The sequence below is a fragment of the Ochotona princeps genome, chromosome 5 (genome assembly GCF_030435755.1).
Source record: "Ochotona princeps isolate mOchPri1 chromosome 5, mOchPri1.hap1, whole genome shotgun sequence".
Taxonomy (NCBI): domain Eukaryota; kingdom Metazoa; phylum Chordata; class Mammalia; order Lagomorpha; family Ochotonidae; genus Ochotona; species Ochotona princeps.
This window is the reverse complement of record NC_080836.1, coordinates 15302415-15325463: the sequence shown is the minus strand read 5'-3', so window position 1 is coordinate 15325463 and position 23049 is coordinate 15302415. Positions and strand designations below refer to the sequence as shown.

At 37.5% G+C, this 23049-nt stretch overlaps 1 protein-coding gene and 1 pseudogene across 1 annotated transcript in view; both read left to right on the top strand.

Moving 5' to 3' along the window:
* Positions 1–16706, top strand: part of DPP10 (dipeptidyl peptidase like 10) — a 537944-nt gene extending 521238 nt beyond the window's left edge. The window contains exons 20-26 of the mRNA XM_058664194.1: positions 3486–3680; positions 4333–4387; positions 10138–10237; positions 10486–10544; positions 10641–10713; positions 14858–14931; positions 16494–16706. Coding sequence (XP_058520177.1) covers positions 3486–3680; positions 4333–4387; positions 10138–10237; positions 10486–10544; positions 10641–10713; positions 14858–14931; positions 16494–16628 — 691 coding nt within the window. The 3' untranslated portion in view covers positions 16629–16706. The remainder of the gene's footprint in view (positions 1–3485; positions 3681–4332; positions 4388–10137; positions 10238–10485; positions 10545–10640; positions 10714–14857; positions 14932–16493) is intronic.
* LOC131480422 (5S ribosomal RNA) lies at positions 14353–14471 on the top strand (annotated as a pseudogene).
* Positions 16707–23049: the final 6343 nt, after the last annotated feature.

Here is a 23049-nt window from a genome sequence, read left to right as displayed (position 1 = left end):
GTACCGTGGCGTTTTGTTATGGGCGAATATGTGTTAGTTAACCGTCTCTGTCTTTGCCTGGGTCCCGCCAAGTTTATTAATGTCGCTACCAGTGCTAGAGGTTTCAGCACTCCTGCAGCTTCTAGCCACCACTGGAGGAGCTTTGTGCAACGACCTCCCAAAGTTGCCTCTGTATCCTCCAGTTAAAACTCCCGCTGGCCTTTCCCCTGCTGAGTTCCCAACTCACCGCTTTTGAGCCGACAAGCGACAAGCTGCGGACGCTGCCTTGGTCTTTTTGTTGTTGTTATTTTTGGCTGATTCTCCAGACTGCGTGGATCTTGTTGATTCCGCAGTGTCCTGGGAGGTTCGCACACCTGTTTATACTAGTTTCAACTATACTTGCTCCTTCCTCTGGCACTTTTTGGCCCTCTCTCTCTGCCTTCCCCCCTACATCAACCCTTCATGGTCGGCCATTTTTTCCTCAAAGGTTGACTTTTAAAACACCAGTGTAAAGGTAGTATAATATCTTGCCTCCATTCCTGAATCTGGTTTTTTAGAAATGCATCCCTGGGTGATGGAAGAGTCCTTCCTCCCATGTGAAAGGTGTGGCTTCTGGCTTCAGCTTGATCCACCCACAGCTTTTGGTCACATTTGTAGAGTAAAACAATGGACAGATATGAGATCACGCTGTTCATCTGTGTTCTTCCTTGTCATTAAAATAAAGTATTTGAATACATACATTTAGAAAGTACTGATTAAAAGAACTCTGTGGAGTGAAGTTCATATTGGCCTCTAAATGTTGTAACCATGAGTCACAACACGGTAATTTTTTTACTGATCACAATTTTGGAAAATGCAGTGTATTTTAAGTTATATTTGATCATATTTTATTGACCTGTTATGAAAAGTCTGACTCATTTGCATTTTTTTTTTAGATTTAACAGCTATGAGCTAGGCACTTTTTCCTTTAAAGATAATGACATTGTACTAACCATACTCTTGGGTCCATTAATTTTACATTTTATGTTATTGTTAAGCTTTAGGAGTCACTAGTGCACTTACGAAATGGGACTCTCTGATGTGGTAGTGCATATACCATATCACCTGCATTTTATCCACATGTAATGTCAGTTTAATTTCTGTGCAACTAATTAAATCTTGTTCTTCCTTTTGAAATATGCTCACTGGAAACAAATTTGATTTCAAATACAATAGTAAAAGTAGTTGCTATTATATAAATTTAGTAATTTTTATACTCCTTTTCATCAGTCATTTTTAAAACATGATGCCATTCAATGTTGACAAAAATCCATCCAAGGGAGGTGATAATATTGTATCATTTGTAGGCAAGAGAACCGAGTCTTAGAGTCTTACTTCTGTAATGTGTGAAATGGACAATCCAACTTTGATATTTTAACTCACTGAGTATTAGGAATTAAAGCTAGTCTTTGCTACCTTTTCCTCTGTGAATCATAACATTTGGAATAAATCTTCAAACTTTAAAATATATTATCATTATATAAGCTCCCAAGTCTTTTTGATTTAAACTTCACTTGAGTCTGTTTTCCTAGAAAGGGTCTAGTTCAACAAGCACTGACTGTGTCCTGCATATCCCAGTAACTTCCCCAGGCCCAGTGGTTCATCATAATTTCCATTTGTTATACAGCTATATCAGAGTCACCTAACCAATGAATTAAATAGCAACTGAAGCCTTCATTCTGTAAAGGCAATTAAAAGTCCAGGTTAGAACATGCATATATGTGCAGTTTCCAATTACTGATCAAGACTTGTTTGCATAACTAAAGTCAATTATGCATATGCATGCCTACACAAGCTAAGATTGCTATCACATTACAGGGACAAGTCAGATCTAGATTTGAGTCATAAAATCACCATTAATGTGTGATGTAGGCAGCAATCAAAGGGAATAGGGTTATATAATCTCCACGGCACCGTTTGGTTAGTTGTAATATTGTAAGAAACCACAGAACAGTTAACTTGCTTTCCAGAAGTATGAATTACATGTAGGTATTTTAAAGTCAAAGAGACAATAGATCTTAAGTGCCTGGATCACAAAGGCATGTGTATTAGAGTGCTTAGGACTGCGTAACAAAATATCATTGCATTTCTCATGCTTTCGTGAATTCAAGTCAACAACGAAAAAGCAATGGAGTTGATTTCTCTCTAACCTTCTCTCCCTAAATTGTAGAGGTGCACCCTCTTTCTCTTTAAACGATCATTTATTTTTATGCTCACCTTCAGGATCTCTTATTCATACAAATTTGTCTCATAGGGAGAGTCAGAGTGCATGTGGGCCAATTTTCATGACGCCTTTTTGACCTCGATTACCTCTTTAGAAGCCCTGTCTCCAAATCACGTTACAAATTACTGAGGGTTACAGATTCGACATAAAAATTCTATGGGAGCACCATTAGACCTGGAGTTACATGTGGAAAATATGTGGTTTAGATTTAGTTTGCTTTAGTGAGTCTAAAAGCAGAGCTTGTTGAGGGGAATAGGTTTCTGTACTGATGCATCTAGGTAAACATTTGCATCTACTTAAAGGCAAGAGAATTTTGTGTTTCTACTTTGATGATAGAGCAGGGTGGGATTTCTCAAATGTAACACAGGATGAAATGTATTGATACTCTTCAAATCCATCTCAAGGGTGCCTACATATTTGAGCTAAAACTAGGTAGTAAATTTAGTAATCTATGTAATCTCATGAGAGTATTTTTTTCAGATTTATTTATTTCAGGAAGTGCAATAAATGTTTCCTATGTCTGAAATTTCTAAATTTCACTGCCTCTGTTCTCTGACAATGTGTGGTTTATAATTCACATATCCCTGTTACATCTGCCTTTACCATTTTTTTTCAAACGATATGTTTTTCCTTCCTTTTGTGCTGTCAATTTTAGTGATAAAAAAAGCCTCTCACTGTTTGCTGAAGATTTTCTGAGTTACAAATCCACAATGAAAAGGAAAAACAAATTAAGGCAGTATGAATGTGGCATTTCTTTTTGAATCCAAACATCATTAAAGTTGTGCTTTTCCTATTAAATGGTTATGAACTTTCTGTAACTGATTCTGCTGCCTCTAAGACCCTTCAACCCTTGTAAACCATTTGCAGGACAATTTTAAAACACTGTATCTGGAGGAAGTCCAATAAAGATAGACCTGTCTATCAACTTGACAATCATTATTTAGAAATGACTTTGCAAAGTGTCATGCAATTTCTTCATTTTTCACTTTAAAAAATGAAATAAACTAATTTCCTCTCTGCACTTTTGAAGGCATACTTTCATTTCATTCAGTGAATTTTCCATTTTAAAATCTTACAGGAGAAAGTCATGTTTCTTTCCCTTCCGAGTCTCAAGAATTCACAAAATTATAGTAGTTACCAGAAGTCGTTTCTATAAGTTTGGACAACTAATAAGCATGAAGGCCAACATTTCCGCTAGGTCATCAGTTGTTCTTGTTTGGATCCAATGTTTTGATAATTGCAGGGATGAAGAGCCTGGAGACCAGCTGGTTACTGACAAGTTCCACATTGACTGGGATTCTGTGCTCATCGACACAGATAACGTTATTGTGGCAAGATTTGATGGCAGAGGAAGTGGATTCCAGGGCCTGAAAATTTTGCAGGAGATTCATCGGAAGTTGGGTTCAGTGGAAGTAAGAGACCAGATAGCAGCTGTGAAGTAAGTGGGTAAACATGTTTCTATTATTTTTTTCCTGTAATTACAGAATCTAGGTGTGTAACATTTAATGCTACTTTTCCTGACTCAGAACTGCTGTTTGAGTGCTAATCAGTTGGCTAGATTGTTTAGTATGTTTTTCTCATTACCCTCAAGTTCAGTGCTATGATCAGTAGATTATCAGGTTTTCTTTGGAATTCACGTTGGACTTATAAATATGGGTCTCAAATTATACCACTATGCTATTTGCTTGCAATAGTTAAAAAACTCCAATTCTTTTCCTCAGTTAGGTACAATTGTAATAATTTCAAAGATATTATAGCCACAGTAAGCTGAAAGAATGATTCAGCTAAGCTAGAAGGCCTTTTGCAAGAGTATGTAGAAAAGAGTGGGGGTACTGTTCAAATGTCAATGTTGGCATGAAAGGTCAGAAATGAGGCCAATATTTTGCTTTCATAATATGCTCTTAGGAGATAGTAAATTCCTGGACTATCCCTTTGAATAGTAAAATTTTGGAATATACTACCCTTCTATAGGAATATAACCATAGTCAATAGAGAATTTCTAATTGAACATTTTGTGAGTGCCAAAATAAATCAACACTTGTTTCTGACTCAAGAATGTGGAGCTAGAATTTCTTTCTTTCTCCTTGCAGATTTTTGCTGAAACAGCCATACATTGATCCCAAAAGATTAAGCATTTTTGGAAAGGTAAATAGTATAAGTACTAAACCCATCTATGTATTTATTTTTCCACATATACACATTGCATGTATATTTCTATGTGTACATATATCATTGCATTCCTAATTGTACTATGTTTCTGTCTAGTCCAATGGTTTAATTACTAGTACGCGTACAGTCATTTGTTAATGAAATACTATCTGGAACATCTTGTTGGTGATTAGTGTGAATATGACAGCATATATTAAGTGCCTGCTTATTTCTCCAAGGAATTGCCAAAGATTTTTTTGTAAAACCTTTAAACATTTTATTTTTAAAAGCAGCAACTTATAAATGTTCCAGATGTGTTTCATGCACGTAGCTTTAGCATTGTCAGCCTGCTATTTAAACAGTTTTGTGCTGAATACAAATATTTGTTGTTATTTTCATTTATAATTCACTGGTTTAGAAAACTGAGCATTTTGCATATACTTATTATCATACTATATGCTTTTTGTAACACAAAAAAGATTTATTGTGTAAGCCAGTTGTTCACCAGAAACTGCCGCGTCACATTTCCTAATCCAGAAGGCACATGTTCTGAGCACAGACGTACAAGAATCCCCATTTCTTTTTGCTATTTGAGAAATCACTGACACATTATAAAAGCAACTCATTATCTTGAGGTAAAATAGTCGTTCTATGTGTAATTTCTAGAAAAACAAGAGACTTTGATATGAATTGTACTGAAGCCATCAGTCAACTAGAACTAATGATAGTAATTTAGAGACTTTCATAGTATTTTTTATTTTTCATATATTTTTATTTTGATAATCTTACTTAGTTGATTAGGGCACAAAGGGTCAAGGGTTACAGGATAGTAGGTAAGACCATTGTTTCCACACTAATATCATTTTATTTCCCTGTATCTGTAGTAGGGAGAGAAACAAAGGGAGAAGCCCCACCCAGCCTCCCACCCATCCCAGGTCCCCAGTGTGGGGCATGCTCCGAGGGTCCTGCTCATGCAGTTTGGATAGTTCAACAGTTCTGAATTGCTGCCAATCTTGCGGTTCCACGCACAATGAAACCTCTTCAGAATCCACTGGCTGACATAATCTCTTCATGGTTGGGCTTCTGAGATCAACAGTTCAGTTGGAGGGATCTCAGTTCAGTTGGAGGTGATCCCAGACCTGATTCTGTGTGTGCTTGCCAGTGAAGGGTCTGGCACAGTCTGTCGCTCCAATCAGCTTATGCACATGCTGGTCCTTTCAATTGCTGGGTCCATTCTGTTTCTAGCCTTGTCTTTCATGGGAACCAATGGTTGTTTCAGTGGGAGCTGCAGCCTACTTGGGGCGACTCCCCGTAACTTCCACCAGGCCTGCCCACTATCCTGGTTCCCATGCGTGCCAGTATGTACTGAAGACTTGTTCAGTTTGTCCCACATCCCATTTAGCTCTCGTACATGTCAATGGGCATTGAAGCCTAGTTCAACCCAACCTGCCCTACTATCCAGCCCACACACCTACTGGCAGTTGCCTTTCTGTCTAGCCACCCCTGCCCCAATCCTGGTTTTCATGCTCTCCAGTGGGAGTGGTAACCCAAGAGTGACATGCCCACTACTTCCCTACTAGGCCACTCCCTCTCCCAGGTTATGCACTCTCCAGGTGGTTCTGCTGTTTAACTTGTCAGAATTAGCTCCCCATTGCCAGCCTCTGCCAGCTGATGCTGTAGCAAAGTCCAACCACCCCTCACCCACTCTAACTTATGCTTACACCAGTCAGAGCAGTCAGCCTAGCCTGGCTTTTCCCTGATCTAGCTCACATGAGGCCCACAGGTGTCATAGCCCTGTCTGGCCTGGTCTGCCCCCATCCCAGCTCACGATCTCCAGTGGGAGTGGCTGTCCAGCAGGGTAGCCCACATTCCCCCTGCTAGCTTTGTCTCATCCCTCCCTGGTTTTCACATGTGCTGGATGGGCACTGTGGCCACATCTGTTACAACTCACCTCACCTTGGCATTCCATAATGTGCACTGGTTTGTGTTGCCACCAAAGCTTACCTGACTCTATTCTGGTGTTTGGATTCACCAGCAGGTGATGTGAACTGGTTCAACCTGGTCTGCCCCCGACCTATGCCAAATATATCCCAGTGGTTATCTTTCTCTTTGCTGGTCAGGGTGGCTCCCTCTCATGGTTCTTGTGCTTACCTGCAAGGACTGTGTCCTGCCAGAAGAGATGCCCAGGCTCCTGCATCAGAACCTCTCCCATTGCCAGATCTTGCGAATACTGGTGGTTCCATGGGTCAGCCCTACTTAGTCCACCTCTTGTCCTGACAGGAGCAGTGGCCTCTTCTTGCTGGCCTTCTATCCATTCTGGTTCTTAGTGTTGGATGTTTCAGCCCAGGCAAGGCTTGTCCATCCCCAGACATTGCTCAGTAGGGGCAGAGACCTAGCCTAGTCTGTCTTATATCTACCCAGGTTCTCCAGAGCCCCAGATGGTGCTGGAGTCTGGCCTGGTTAGGTGTGCCCAGCCAGAGTTCACACTTGTGCCAAGGGAGATTACAGCCATATTCAGACCAGAACACACCCCCCACTCTGGTCCCCACACTCACCAGTGCGAACCACAACCCAGCAAGGGTGTACTTTCACAGCTCCCCACCTGGGTCTATTTCCAGCCCTAGATTACATGCATGCCAGTGGTTGCTGTGATGCAGGGCTTAGTCCCTCAGCTGTCTGAACCTTTGCCTTCAATGCTGTGGCCTGGTATTCCTAGCTCATGCAGAGCAATCAGTGTAAGAGCCTAGCTCAGCATGATCTGTGCTCCATCCTGATTTCTGTTCTTCTTGTGAGCTAAGGTTTGCTCAGGCCTGCCTAGTCTGCCCCCTTCCAGTTGCAGCTCAGCCCACCTCACATCCTGTTTTAGGATGCACATTCAGGTGCTGCTGCCTTGACCTGCCCAGACTGTTGTTGGTTCCTTTACCTGTAAGTGATGGCAGGTTCCATGGTCACACCTAGCTCAGCCCATCAACACCCCAGCTCATAAGCTAGCTAGTTCGACTTGTATTTGCTATGAATTGTACTGAATCCATCAGTCAACTAGGAAAAAATGATAGTAATTTAGAGACTTTAAAAGTTTTCAAAATATTGTTTTTTTTATTTTGTGCTCTGTAATTTCTCCAAGATATGCTTAGTTACAGATATATTCATTGTATTTAGCCTGTGTTCTTGTCTTTGATTATGTTTTTTATTTCTTCCATCATTTTCAGGAAATTATCATGTATTAAAGAAATCATAGCTATTCTTTATATTTACTAAATGAGGTCTTATAATAATATGATCTTATCTGACAAGTAGAAATGACTAAACAATTGCAATAACAAAAAAATTGAGTCACATAAAACTTACACAATGCCCACACAATTAAAATGGACTATCAAATAATTTTGATCAAGTAAAATCTGTCCCTAATTGACTGTGATGCCAGTATGAAAACCTCTAAATTTTTTACTCCAATGGATGAATTATTTTGATCATTAAAATTACCATTTTTGTGCACCTACAACATACTGATCATCCTTGCCCTATATAAATCTATAATTCCCAAGAATTCTTTAATGATTTTTTGCACTTAGTGTATAGTTATAAAAAGGTTAAGAGGAATGTGTGTGATAAAAATTCGGTTATTCTAATTCAATCCATTGTTAATTTTCTTTGAAGAGTAAATGTTATTTGTTTAAAAACATATCAAATTAAAAGCAGCATTTGAATTTTTAAGTGATACAGAATGGATTGTATTCATTTTCATTCTTATTTGGCTTTATAGAGTATTCAGACTGTTTAAATCTCAAATGCATGTGATTAAAAAAAATCTAGCTATAACCCTTGAGTAGTAGCAGTAATTCTATTCCAGTTCAGGTGGAACCACATGGTAAGGTGGATTCAATGCCCAGTCCCAAAAGATTTTGATTAAATTGTCTGTGGGTTTGGGAAGGCTTTGCATATGTTTGTTAAGCTTTGTTCATCTAGGCAATTCTAATAAAAATGTGGAAGGTATTTCTAGCAGGCATCTTTATTCTGGGATTATGCTGTGAGAGCTTGTTATTCAAGATATGTTCCAGCAAGAATAGGCATCTCCAAGTTTTTCAAAAATGCAGTGTTTTTGCTCTGGTTCAGTATCACAACATTCCTTTTGGTCACCAGTTTGTTTCCTCGCTGCTCCACTTCTTATTCAGTTCTCTGCTTATGGCCTGGGAAAACAGCAGAGGATGGCCCAAGTTCCCAGGTCCTTGCTTTCATATCAAATACCCAGAGGAAACTCCTGGCTCCTGGCTTTGGATTAACTCATCTCTGGCCCTGGCAATCATTTGAGGAGTGAACCAGCAGATGGAAGATCTTCTCTCAATCTCTCTCTCTCTCTCTCTTTAAAATCCGGCTTTGAAATATAAACAAATGAATCTTTAAAAAAAAGATTCTCATTTTCTTTACTGTGTATATTTAAGGTGTATAAATGATATCCTGTGAATATATGTGACACATTGAAGTATAGCAAATTAGTATATCCATCATCTCACAAAATTATTACAATTTTCAAGTTTTAAAAATCTGTTTGACAAGAACATCCGAAATGTCTCTGGTATTTACATTTATTTCTGTGCTTTCCATTTTCTGCTGATCTAATGCTCCTCTAGTTATGCCTAGCAAATTATTTTCAAGTTAAGATAAATGGTTCTAAGATCTTCCCTCTTTTGGTGACACTATGTGTATTTCCAGGAGATAATCCAGCTTTGAAAAATATGTGAAGATAATAACTTGGGTTATTTAAATATAACAGGCCATTCTTTGGATACCCAAGTCAGGCTGTCTCAAAACAACAAGATTATAATCCGGAGCCTGATCCTGCTAGAACAGAAACCAGAACAATGACAGGTATCTCCCAGGAGGCACAAAGCATCCTTCCCTTGGGGAGTAGTCTTCCTGTGGGAAATGCTTGAGGCCTACAGGCAGCAGCTTGCTGATCTCCTCTCCATCAGCTAGCAGCAACACAGGATTGTAGACTCCTGGTCTACCTGACACCATCTCTAAAACACAACAGTGTGTGGGGAAGAAAGGTCATTGAAACATTTTGAGAAAGACACACTAGACAAGAATGAGGTTTATCCTGCATATACCCAGAGCATTTCACGGAGAGGCGATTCAATGGGTGAGGAGAGAGGTAGTCCTACAGTAGGAAAAGCCCCTCCTAGAGTTAGTTTTCTCTTGCCTCCAGAACTTTCTGTGCCTTCACTTTCTCAAAATATCTAACTCGACACAACCTTTATGTCTTAAAAGCATATTCTTGTCTCCTCTAGTCAGGGTTGAAAACAGGATCGATATTTGTGGTGAGCTTTTAAACATAATTTATTCTTTGTGAACTCCATATGATCACTATCATTGAAGCATTTCATTTTAAAAATAACAGCTTAGTTAATTTTTTTCTAAAACTTAATGTCTGATTGAATGAGTACTTTATTTCCCTAGCTTCAATTTACTTGATTCAAAAATGAAGTTGAAGCAGTTCCTAGATACGCAGCACACAGTCATGGGTCAACTATTTGAAATTTGTAAATATGTAATGAATTTTGTGTTTTACTTGAAACAACACATTGTATAAAAATATAACAAACTGTTCCAATTCTTCTGTGAATCTGGTTCTGGTACAGTCTTTTTTTATTCAAACTGCATCGCATTGAGACTTTCTGGTAGGTACATCAACAAAAAATGTCTCCAGAAGTGTTATAATTCTTTGTTCGGTCCTTTTTGGCCAGGGGTATGGTGGCTATATTGCATCGATGATCTTAAAATCAGATGAGAAGTTGTTTAAATGTGGAGCTGTGGTTGCACCCATCACGGACCTGAAATTGTACGGTAAGTAATTCTTAGACTAACCTAAGATTGCAGAGTGATTTGTATTAAATAACAACTGAAGGCACAGAGGTGCCATTGAGTTCACGCATCATGTGTTAGGCTATTTTTGAGCTGCTTAGCACCTCCTTGATTCAGCTGATTTCACCAGAGTGTGACAAATGTGAGTGAAATGTCAACTCTAAATAATGAAATATGTTAATCACATGCTTTTTAGTTCATGTTTAAATTTCTGTTTCCTTGGGGCACAGCTTCAGCTTTCTCTGAACGATACCTTGGTCTGCCATCGAAGGAAGAAACCATGTACCAGGTAACTAAGTGAATCAGAGAGCTCATTTGTTCTAAAAGTTTGGTCCGATTACTTTTAGAGATGTGTGGATACAGATATTTGTGTTTTCTTTTATAGGCGACCAGTGTGTTACATAATATACACGGCTTAAAAGAGGAGAATATATTAATAATTCATGGTACTGCTGACAGTGAGTATGATGTTTTCTGCTGTTCTTTGATGCATTTGAACCAGTTACAATGGGATACATCTGAGCACTTGCTTACAGGTGTCCCTGTAAGCCCTCTGGGGAAGAGAGCAGAAAGTGACGTGAGGGATCAGTTGCATCCTAGGAGTGGGAAGAAGGAGTTCAGGGCTCAACCTGCTAATGAAACTCCCAGTTACATTGTGAATACTTTCTCTGTGCTGTTGTACACAGTACAGATCACCTGTGGCCACCCATAGTGGGACAGAGGACTCGGAGCATGGATTTTAACTTAATTCAGTTCATTTTCATTTATTTATATTTAAATGGCCACAAAACCAACGTGGAACATTGAAAAGTAATGAATGGGTCAAAACAGAGAAGGGATTTTAGTTAAAGTCTATATTTTGGTTAAGTAAAAACGAAAATATTTTTTCCAGGCCATCTCATAATATCTCTTATTTTCTCCCATTTCAACCATGGAAATGGATATAGCTGATGATACTAGTAATGACTAATCCATTTTAGAAGATTCACAGGATCATTTGAAACTGAAAGAATTTATACATTTCTTAAACCCCTTATGATATATTAAGCAGTAGGTTATTTATTTATAGACTCATTCATAGGCAAGAAGACTCAACTTTAATAAAAAAAAAAAGATATGAGGTTATTTATAAATGAAGCACAATAGTCCTAAATCAATGATTCATAGATGTTAAAAAAATTGTTAGTCTACTTTCTCTCAGTGTTTCTGATATTTTACAGAGAAAGTCACTAAAAGTCTTATAGCTAAAACCATATCCCTTCAAATCCAATCAAATTTTGAATGAATCAAGTCATGGTAACATTAGAACTTACATCAGTACTGATTGATTTATCATCTTGATCATTTCACACAAATGAATATTGTAAAAACTCTGCATGCATTTGAAAAATTGTTATGGCAAAGTTAGAATCAGCAGCAGCTGTTCATTGTTATCCGCAATATTTTCAGGTACAGCTATGTGCATTTAATATACATACACATATACATATAGGCATATAAAATTCTTAAGAATAGAATAAATACCTATGGATATCGGTTTGCTTTAGAGTGTTTTGTCAGGTTTCATTTTAAATCTTTTTTTAAAAAAATTAAAATTTATATTTTTAACATATCACTTATTTTTTTAAGATTTATTTATTTTTATTGGAAAGGTGGATATACAGAGAGGAGGAAGGGACAGAGAGGAAGGTCTTCCATTCAATGGTTCACTCCCCAAGTGGCCACAGCGGCTGGATGGCCACAGCGGCTGGAGCTGAGCCAGTCTTAAGCAGGGAGCTCAGAACTTCTTCCAGGTCTCCCATGTGGGTCCACAGTCCCAAAACTTTGGACTGTCCTCGACTGCATTCCAGGCCACAGGCAGGGAGCTGGATGGGAAGCAGGGCCACTGGGATTAGAACCCATATGGGATTCTGGTGCATTCAAGGCGAGGACTTGAATTGCTACACTATTGCGCCAGGCCCAACATATCACTATTTTAAATTTTACTGTAAAGAAGTGAATTTGACATATTTTCCTTTTATTATTGTTATAGTTATTTATTATGTTATAGCTAATGTATAGTTATACTCCATCTGTGACCTTTTTACATTTAATATGTTGAATTCTTTATTGATTTGAATATTAAGCTTTTGATTACCATGTAATTTAAGATATTATATCAATGGAAAAAACAACAACAACAACAACAACAAAAACCTGTTTAAATGTCCCAGTGGAATTGTTGGGTGAAATGTGATAAAAGAGAGCTTAACACTTCTGAGGAATATTAAAACATTTCTCTAAAGTATTAACACCTTGTATATAAGCCAATAGTAACACTGATGACTAGCAGTTACTGTATGTCAGAAAATGTGCTAAAACATGTCGTATTAACTTGTTGATAAAAATATGGTCCAGTGGATATACTTCTTATTTAATTGATGGAGAAAAGAAATACTAGGAACTTATATAACTTATAGAAATGCATCATCTATTAATTAGAAGAAAGGAGATTGCAATCCAAGTACCGTTTTTTACTAAGTGTGCTCTGAATCATCAAGTGAATACTCAAATATATTCAGTGTTAAATTATTTTACACATAGGCATCACCCTGGAATAAAGTAATGCTATGTGGAATCTATCAATACATTATAGGTATTAGGTTAAATCATGCTGTTCCTGCCTTACTCATGGGTCCCAGTCCAGCAGTCAAAATGCAAACCAAACTTCAACCCATGACAGCAGAGGAAACACCTGCAAATGTGTAGGGAGGGACATAGAGGGGAGCATAGCTCTGCTCAGACAGAAGCTGGCAAACGCCACACCCCACAGGCACCTGGTGGATTATAGGCTTACACATAATCCTTGCAAATACTATAACTCTTGGCACTTTCTTCCAAAAATGCCAGCAAGTGAGTTCATTCACATAATCAGACTTTGGAACTCCGTGTTTATTTACAGAAAGGAGACAAATGGCAAATATAAACAGGTTTTATACTAGAAAATAATAGTAGAAACAGAGGTGTCTCAAAAATAAATCCATCCATTTATTTACTTTCCTAGCAACAGAGAGAAATGATGCAATCTTTTCTGTTTTTTAATGATAAACAAATGAGCTGTGTAAGGAATAATTTTATTTAACACCTCTTTCTGGTTTATTACCATTTTTGATAGCTTCCATCTACATACCGAGCAATTTTAGTTGCTTAGGGCTGACATGCTAATTTTCCCATTAAGTACAATAGCAAAGATGTTGAAAAAGATTATGTGTATATTTTTAAAAGATCTAAACAAATCATGAATCTTCTAATGTGTGGTGTGAGCATTCAGTATGATAAATTTACAGCACTGAAGATGTTTAAAGCATTGATAACTATGTCCTAGTTTCATAAAGATAGTTAAAAACGTTAGCTTAAAAAGTACTTAGAGAGGGCCTGGCTCAGTGGCTAAATTCTTGTCTTGTTCTCACCAGAATCCCATGTGGGTGCCAGTTCATGTTCCAGCTGCCCCATTTCCCACCCAGCTCCTTGCTTGTGGCCTGGAAAGGCAGTAGAGGGCAGTCTAAAGCCTGATCCCTGAATCCACATGGGAGACCTGGAAGAAGCTCCTGGCTCCTGGCTTCTGGCTTTAGATAGGCCCAGCTCCATCTGTTGTAGCCACTTGGAAAGTGAACCAGGGGATGGAAGATCTTTTTGTCTTTATCTCCTTCTCTCTGTTAATCTGCCTTTCCAATAAAAATAAAAAATCAACCTTAAAAAAACAAGTTTTTACAAAAATTGTAAGATGTTCAGACAGAAGGAATTAAGCATCCAGTTATCCAAGCTGCATATAAGCAGCTGGCTGTGTACCCAAGTTTTCAAAGCCCATTAGGCCAACGTTGTCATCAAAAACAAGCTTTCATAATATATATTTCAATGTTTTAGAACTTAGATTCCACAGAAGAAAGATGCATAGAAACAGAAATAATGGGTAACTCCGCATTAAATATTTAATTCAAGTAAAGAGATGTGCAGTCTCAACATTGGTTTTTCTTTTCTAATTTAAAATGACAAAACAGGAGGCCAGTATCCAACTGGGACTGGGCTCCACAAATCCACAATAAAACGTAACTGTTCTGGTCTATGGTCATACCACCCTGAACTTGCCTGATCTAATCTGATCTCTGAAGCTAAACAGGATTGGCTCTGGTTAATACTTGCATGGGAGACTGCTTGGGAATACCGGGTGCTGTAGGCTGTTGTCCCAGCCCACGTCCTCCTGTTCCCTCCTTTAAAAATAATAATAACTGTTTTGATGTATTCATATCAAGATAAGATATTTACAATGTTAATTTTTATTAAGTAAAAATATGGGAGCAATTAGAAATAACACATGATGTCCACTAAAGTTAATATTAATACCAACCTGTACAGTTGGTAAGGTTTATTCACGTAGCTTTATTTTTTTATGTGACTCTCAATGTTTTACCATTTTATCTGATAGCTTTCTTGTCAAAGCCAGGTATTCATCCTTTAAATGGGTAGATGGTTATGAAGTTAACAACTTAATATGCTTGAAAAAAATGCCAAGAAACGCTGACAGTAATCAGGGTAATATTTTAAATATCTGAATTTCTTTTACAGCAAAAGTTCATTTCCAGCATTCAGCAGAATTAATCAAGCACCTAATAAAAGCTGGAGTGAATTATACTATGCAGGTGAGCTTTTCGGGAGCATGATTTCACTCTAATTCTTCACTTCTAGGACACAGAACATAGCCTTGTGTTAATCCATATTTTGTTTTCTTTGCCATATTTCCCAGATTGTGTTCTTTGTTCCTAATCACCCCAAGAGCATGGATCAACTAGTGAGTTACCAGTGAAGTGCATAAACCATTTCAATTATGCATTTTTCTCCTAAGGTTCCCACTTGTGTCATAAATATCGAATAATTGCAAAAGAACAATTTCTATTTCTTCTCTCTTTCCTCTTTTCCACTTTGCACCATTCCTATTTTACTGTGAAAAGAAGAGTTCTTAGGGAAATTTTTGTTTAAAAATGAGGAACTATATAACTCTTGACATTATCATGTACATGTGTACATTCACATGGTTAATCATTTTATTATAATGACAGATTATTATCACTTTATACTGTAAGGTAATGATCACGATATAGAGGTCACTGTGCTAGAGGGGTGACAAGACGTGTCTTATCCTGTCAAGGAAATGTCAGTCTGCTAGAAGAGTCATGCAAAAATAGCCATGAAAATTTCTCAGTATTTGAAGGAATAAAAAGTTCAACTTGTATAAAACAAAAATACTGGATTGAGGATGACAGAAATCACAAAGGAAGATATATATATATATAAAAAAAAAACAGATGTTGAGTCCCCAAAAAGCAGCATTGCCAAAGATGGGACTTGGATTGGACAACAATGAAATACCATTTAAAGACCTTCCACCCAGAAGTCGGTGCTTAACATTGTATTTTTGCTTATATTTGATGAGTATGTTTAAGGAAGTTCTGTGTTGGGAAAGACAATGTCAAAGTAACAAAAAAAATTTTTCTTTGAACCCAGCAATGTTAAATGGGTAAGCAATATCCCAAGACCCTTCAACTTTGTTGAAGCAAAAAAGAAATGAAAGAAAAGGAATTATTTAACAGCTGTATTTGCTGTTGGGAAAATAAATTAAATTGTATCCCCATGACAAGAAGTAGTTTTAGAACTTGGATCAGACCCCAATCTTCACACAGAGTGTAGATCAGAGTGTTAAATTCTTGCATGGTTTCGTCTCAGTGAGAGGGTTGCTGCGTCCATTAGCATAGCACGTCCCAAATCACAAAAACGGCAAGAGACTGGAAGAAAATTTATGAATATTTCAAAAGGCAGAAAAATCATACATGATGGCAATTTTTATGAAGTAAATACTCCAAGGAGAGCGGGGATCAACATCGTATGGTCAAAAAGAAAAGCAACTTACAAGTCGCCAAGCTCGGGAAAATATCAAGGTCTTCTTGGTCGACACGTACATGGAAATGCCTGTTTTCTTTCGGTCAACAGAACTTAACTACCAAAATGTGTTCGCCTTCAAATCATGATTTCCACGATTATAATACTTTCAAAAAATAACATAAAGAACTAGGACTAGTACGAGGTGAGATTTAAGAGAGGTATTCTTTCCCAAAAGTCCTAGGCCACCAGGGCTAAAAGCATGAATGCTGAGGGAATAGTAGCTGCTTTGGTAACTCGAAATCTTCTTTCCTCACTGTTGTCTCAGGTCTACCCAGATGAAGGTCACAATGTGTCAGAGAAAAGCAAGTATCATCTGTACAGCACACTCCTCAGATTCTTCAGTGATTGCTTAAAGGAAGAAATATCTGTGTTACCACAGGAACCAGAAGAAGACGAATAATGGACCCTATTTATACAGAACTGAAGGGGATGTTGAGGCTCAATGAAACCTAAGCAAGAGAATGTCATAATGTAGGGGTTCTGGAACAGCACACTCAGAGACAATGAACTAGAATTTGAAAATGGAAATATTCCACATCTACTGTGATTATCAAGGGTGCCAAACCTGTTTGTATAAGGAAGGTCTGAGGGTTGGTTTCCTGGGAGAAATTAGTTTTACATTAAAGTAGGAGTAGTGCATGTTTTCTTCTGTTATCCCCCCCCTGTTTGTTCTGTAACTAGTTGCTCTCATTTTAATTTCAACGGCCACCATCGTCTTTGCATATGATGCACAACTGATGATCAGTACTATGGTCTCTGATCGTTGATGGCTGAGCTGCAATCTAACACTTTTCCTGTACCTTTACAATAAGTGCAATTCTTTTCTTGTCTATTATTATGCTTAAGAAAAGTATTCAGTTAATAAAAAAGCAGAGTATTTTACGTAATTTCCGTTTTTAAAAAGGCATCATTAAATGAATCAAAGGACCTGTAGAACTATGTCAGCACCTTCCGAAGTTCACAGTTATCAGTAGATACAGTATCTTTAAGTCAGCACACAAGTGTGTGTCTCGCAACATATATACGCACGTGTGCATATGCAGTCAAGGAACTATCTTTACTTGTTACCCATAGTGCAGAGGGTAAACTTTCAATGAATTACAAGAGATGCTCTTTTACAGATTATAATGGATGCTTTGTTTAATGAGCCAAAAATGATGAGTCATTTTTTCCAATTCAGACTCTAGCTATTGCTTTCTTATAAATGCTTGGGTTGTGTTTCGTATTGTTTTTAGTGGTTAATGGTTTTCTAGTTGCAATTTAATTTTTGAAATATGATACCTTGTCACATGTAAATTAGATACTTAAATATTAAATTATAGTTTCAGATAAAGAAATTTTGTTAACGATGTGATGCCACTGAGTGCTATTTTGCTCTTTTGGTGAAGAAAGGTTTTTTTTCCTTTCTTTAAAACAAACAAACAAACAAAAAATCAAAACACTTGGTCCTTTTATTTTTCTTAGTGTAGAATCAATTCTTGTTTTCATTGCAAAAGAAGAGTCCTGGTTTATTTAATTTTCCAGTTCCTATTTGATGCTCTGTGCCTGCCCAATTCATGTTACTGTTTAATTTAAATGCTTTTGATGAGAATTAGAAATGAATTGTTTTTTCACTGGCCCCAACATTCACCACCAGTAGCACTTGCCGTTTCATGCGAATTGAAGACGCGAAGTGCTTCAGTTCCTGTGCTTGTTGACTTGCAGGAGTAACTGAGGCTGTAAACTAGATACGAAGTCAAAGTGATGACGAGAATATTGACTTTGTTGACAGACTGTTTTAAGCATAAGGGATCTTTCAGAAGCTCTGAAAGTCGGTAGCCAAACAACATTCAAAAAAAAAATGGGCAAGATACTATGTTTTTCTGTTTTTTTTTAAAATGTCCTCTGGATTATCTGAATTATGACAATAAGAGAACGCCACAAGGAAACCATAACATGTCAAGAATTGGCTCAATTCCTTCTCGTATCATTGAAGCATCACCTACGGATACTTGGTACTTGCAAATCTGGGAATCATTGATTTTTCCCACTTCAGAGTGCTCTGGAATTGCTTCTGCACCACTCCACTGGATTCAATGTGAAATGGCCTAGAATCTCCCTCTTGTAAGGCCAATTTTAGGTCTTCCAAGAATAGTATACTTTTTTTTTTTCAAAAAAGTAAGATGTGATGTTTAAAAGCAATGTTTGGCCTATTTTGTAAAGGTGAACATTTTTTTTTAGACTGATCTGAAGTTCAACTAAAGCTTTCTAATATTTTTAATTTCAACCACTATGGTTTTTTATGATGCAAATAATTATGTTGTCTGAAAGATGTGCTTTTATTGAATGTCTATTTCAGTAACATTTAAAAAGTATTTACCTTTTATTGTTCATCATTTCTCCTGTTTTATTATTATCAATGTTTATTTTTCAATTAATTTAATACAGTTTTCAATGTGAAAGACATTTGCCTGGGACCCAATTTTACCCTAGAGGCTAAATACAACTAAAAATCAAATGAAAAAATTGCTTTGTAAGAAGGTAGATTTTCATATCTATGATTCTTTGAAGAATTAGGACACATTGGATTAAAGAAATGCCTTCCAGTATGTGGTCACCAAATATGGAATGAAGCATGTCACTGAAATTGTATATACTCACCCTCATTTTAATCACAGCTGTTCACACATATTTATGCACACCAAGATTTTCTCATGCTCCAAATTCTCTGTTTCAGTGTTGTTTTATTTTAAAATGTCTCCTCACAGTCAAATAAGGTAAGGAAAAGCTATACAATAAACAGGTAAGCAATGTTTAATCTTCCACTCATATAAATGCAGAACATTTTAAAAGTAGTTTTGCAAATGCATTTGTTTTATTTCATTTTCATATTGTTTCCAGTGAAATGGTTTCCAACTAAAGCCAAGAGATGGAGAAGACCATTTCTGGCAGAACTAAGGCAAGGGTTATACTCTTCAATACAGACTCACTGTTACTTCTGGTTAACATAGAAGTCACAGCTCTTTGATTGTAGTCATTTGTGCCACTCCCTCCAGTGAGTTCCAGTTTTGGATTCTTAAGTTAGATTTCTACCATGGTCTGCATAGCTCCATCTCCTGGCTCACCCCTCTCCACCTCCTGTGATACCGTGCTGAGGCTGCACTGCTGTCTATACAACAGTTCTCCAATTTCCCATTCAAGCAGTTCCTTGGATTAACAAGACACCAGAATCCTAAATAATTAGGTTGTTGGTGGTGCTGATCTTGCTGGAACCTGCTGGCCATTTGGTCTGTATGCCACCCAGACATATTTTAACACTAGAATGCCAGAGTTGGTATTATTTTCCCTGTGGGACCAATGCAATGCATTGAGCTGGAAATGAGTTTGTGCCCAGTTCATTGCATGCATGACTCGCTCTTGTTGCTCCAATCTCACAGTCTTTGCCACACTCTACAAAATGGTACCTGACATGACACTTCTGGAGATCTGGATCTGCTGTCTGTTAGGAGTAGGGGATATCCAGACCTATTTTAGGTGAACCCTGTAGGATGCCACATACGTGCAATGCACTCAACCAGAAATGAATTTGCTCCCAGGGTAGTTCATGCACAGTCCTGTCCCATAGCCTTTGACTCCCTACACAAAATGGTACCCAATTCATTTTCAGTGGGGGTCTGGGATGTGAATCCATGCTGTTCCCACACTATCTGTTTGGGATCTGCCGATCTGTCTCTGCTCCTGGTCAAGTCAAACAAACCAGCAGCACAGGCAGTTCTTCGTGGGAGTTCACCTTCTGAGCTCCAGGTGAACTCATCTTTCCACCTGATTGCTGGTGGAGTTCTAGCCTTCTAATGTAGTTCAGATCACCACTCGCTGAGTGTCACTGGGGTATCTCGTCTCTGCAACACCACCCCGTTGTCTCCACTGCTTTTCCATGGCTGTCAGTCTTTAGGTGCCCCTATGCCATTGGTCTGTCCTCACCTATTTTCTGGAATGTGCCTTCTCTGCTTCACACTGACTAATGTTTCTCCATCTGTTTAAATGTGTCCTTACCCTATTCTGCCATCTTGATTCTGTTATTATTTGTCATGATACAGCTTTGTGGGTATAGGTGGTACCCCCTTCCCTCTTTTCTCTCACCTTTTTTGTCACCCACCATTTCTCACTGTATTATTACAGTAGTATAGTATTTTAGTAACAATTACAAGTTTACCATTTTGGTATTTAAGTGTATCATGGAGTTGTAGGTTTAGACAATGAAAAAAAAATCTAATATAAGATTATTAAGGTATATTTGACAATTTCATTGGGAATCTTCCTTTTATTTGAGAGATGCCTACTGCAATATATCTTCATTTCCCTGTATACTAGTCTCCACTATACAGTGCAGCTATAAAAACAAATGCATAGGTAAACAAGTGTATACAATTATGCATCAAGTCTTTGGAATTATTGAATATTCATAACTTCTATAGGAATCATGTGTGAATTGTTAGTTTTCTTCCTTACAGGCAGCAATCTCCTTCCCATCACATAATAACAAGAATGCTTTATTTCTTTCAATTTCTGTTCTGGGGATTTGTCTGGCTATTGATCAAAAGCAACAAACATCATCTGTTATTCACAAGCCCATGTGAGAGTATCACAGTTGTAGCTTGATTACATTCTTCCTTCAGTTATTCCACACAGTTGAATTTCTCCCAACTCATTCCCAAGATTTGACTAAAGTTGGCTTTCTGGGAAATTTATTGTTTCCTAAAAGAGTAATCAGTGTAAGTATTACAGAGAGAATTAAGAAGATGAAACTTAAAATGGATGTTTTTAATAAGCTGGCTCGGCTGAAAATTTTACTGGTTCCTACCAAGTGCAATGCACAGGCTTCTTTCCTTGCATTAGTATATAACCATTTTAGGAGTTCGTTGTTTTGCTCTATGCTTCTGAACTAAGCTCTGGCAGACCAAGCTGAAAACCAATGGAGTCACCTACACTAAGCTTTCATCTCCAAGCCAAAACTACAACTGTTAACTTCTGTAAAATCCAGAGGTAGACAGCCAGATGTCATCACTAAACCCCATTTCAAATGGCCAGAAAGTGAAGTTCCCTCTTCTTTAATCTTATAAAATAAAGGAAATCTGAGTTAGTCTGATGTTAACCAATGGATTAATTTTAAAAATAACTTAAATTTGTATATGTGCCATCCTTACTGGTATTAGGTGGTACCTCATTGTTGTCTCTTAATTTGGATTTCCCTTATTGCCAAGGAACTTGAGCATTTTTTCATATGTTTGTTTGCCATTTGGGTTTGTTCCTTTGTGAAAGGTCTGCCCATTTCCCGTGCCCGTTTCTTGAGTGGTTTGGTTTTTTTTTTTGGTGTTTTGGTTGTTCTGGAGATCCTTGTATATTCTGGAGATTAGCTCCCTATCACCTATGTAGTGTGCAAAGATCTTCTCCCATTCTGTGGGTTGCTTTTTTACTTTGTTGATTGTTTACCTTGCTGTACAGAAGCTTCTTAGTTTGATGAAGTCCCGTTTGTTTATTTTGGCCTTGATTGCTAGTGGTTTTGGTGTCCTTTTTAGGAAGTCAGGGCCTACACCTAAATCTTGCATTGTGTTTCCAACATTTTATTCCAAGAATTTGAAGGTTTCTGGGTGTAGGTTTAAGTCTTTCACCCATTTAGATTTGATCTTAGTGTATGGGAGCCCCCCCAAATAAATAAATAAATAAATAAATAAATAAATAAATAAATAAATAAGATAGATAAAGAAATACAAGGAAAGCTTAGAACCAAACAGGAAACAGAGTAGATCCACATATACCTTACTAGATAGGACACAAAGAGTAGTTACTCCTCACTAGGGTATGGAAGATTTCTCTGCACACCCCTCCTAAAACTGTTCTGCACCTCAACTGTAGACAATGGCCTGGTTAGATTTATAAGCCAGTTTAAGACTATCCTAAAATCTACCAAGTTCAGCAAAATTATGTGTCAACACAATAAACAGCTAAATACTAAAATGAAAACAGGCACAAGACAGCTGAATGGTACCCTATAACTACTTTAAGGTGTATAGCAGCCGGTGCTGAGTACAAACAAAAACTGAAGGGTCAATGAAGTAATCACAGGAGGTGGTTAAGAACTTGCACTGTTATAACGTATTGATTACTCAATACTATGTCAATTAATTCTATAATGTGGTAAATTGTTGTTGATGTTGTTGTGCTGGGGCTTCTACTTGATAGGGACGATATTCTGCCAGCTCTACCTTCAGACCAAAGAAGGCCTGCCTAAGAAACTGTTGAATTTATCTGGACAATAAGATGCTGGACTCTATGCTTGGTATATGATTGCAACGAAAGAATCTAGACTTAATTTGAACTGTACTACTGCAACTAGGTGGAGGAATCCACCAAGAGAGGAAGGCATAGGGAGGGGTTGGGGGAATCCCAGAGCCTATGAAACTGTGTCACATAATCCAACGTAATTAATAAAAAAAAACACTTAAATTGTTAAATTTGTTCTTTATTGCAATATTTCATTCCTTCTTAATCAGCCATTGCACCTTATAATACTTCTGAAAGAAAGAAGGATTTAATCTAGGTTAATACTGAGAAAGGAGTATATTTAAACAAAAATTCCCAGATAATTTTTACAATGAACTTTTCATTAAATATGGAGGTGAATGGTAGGCCATATTTAGATTCTGTGAACTGTCTAACATAAGGGTAACATATGCAATAATATAATTTCTTTTTCTGAACAAAATATCACATTATTCCAACCCATGACAAGGTTTGCTCAGAGGAGCTTGAGTATATCTGTTAATTCCTTCCTGAGGCATGAT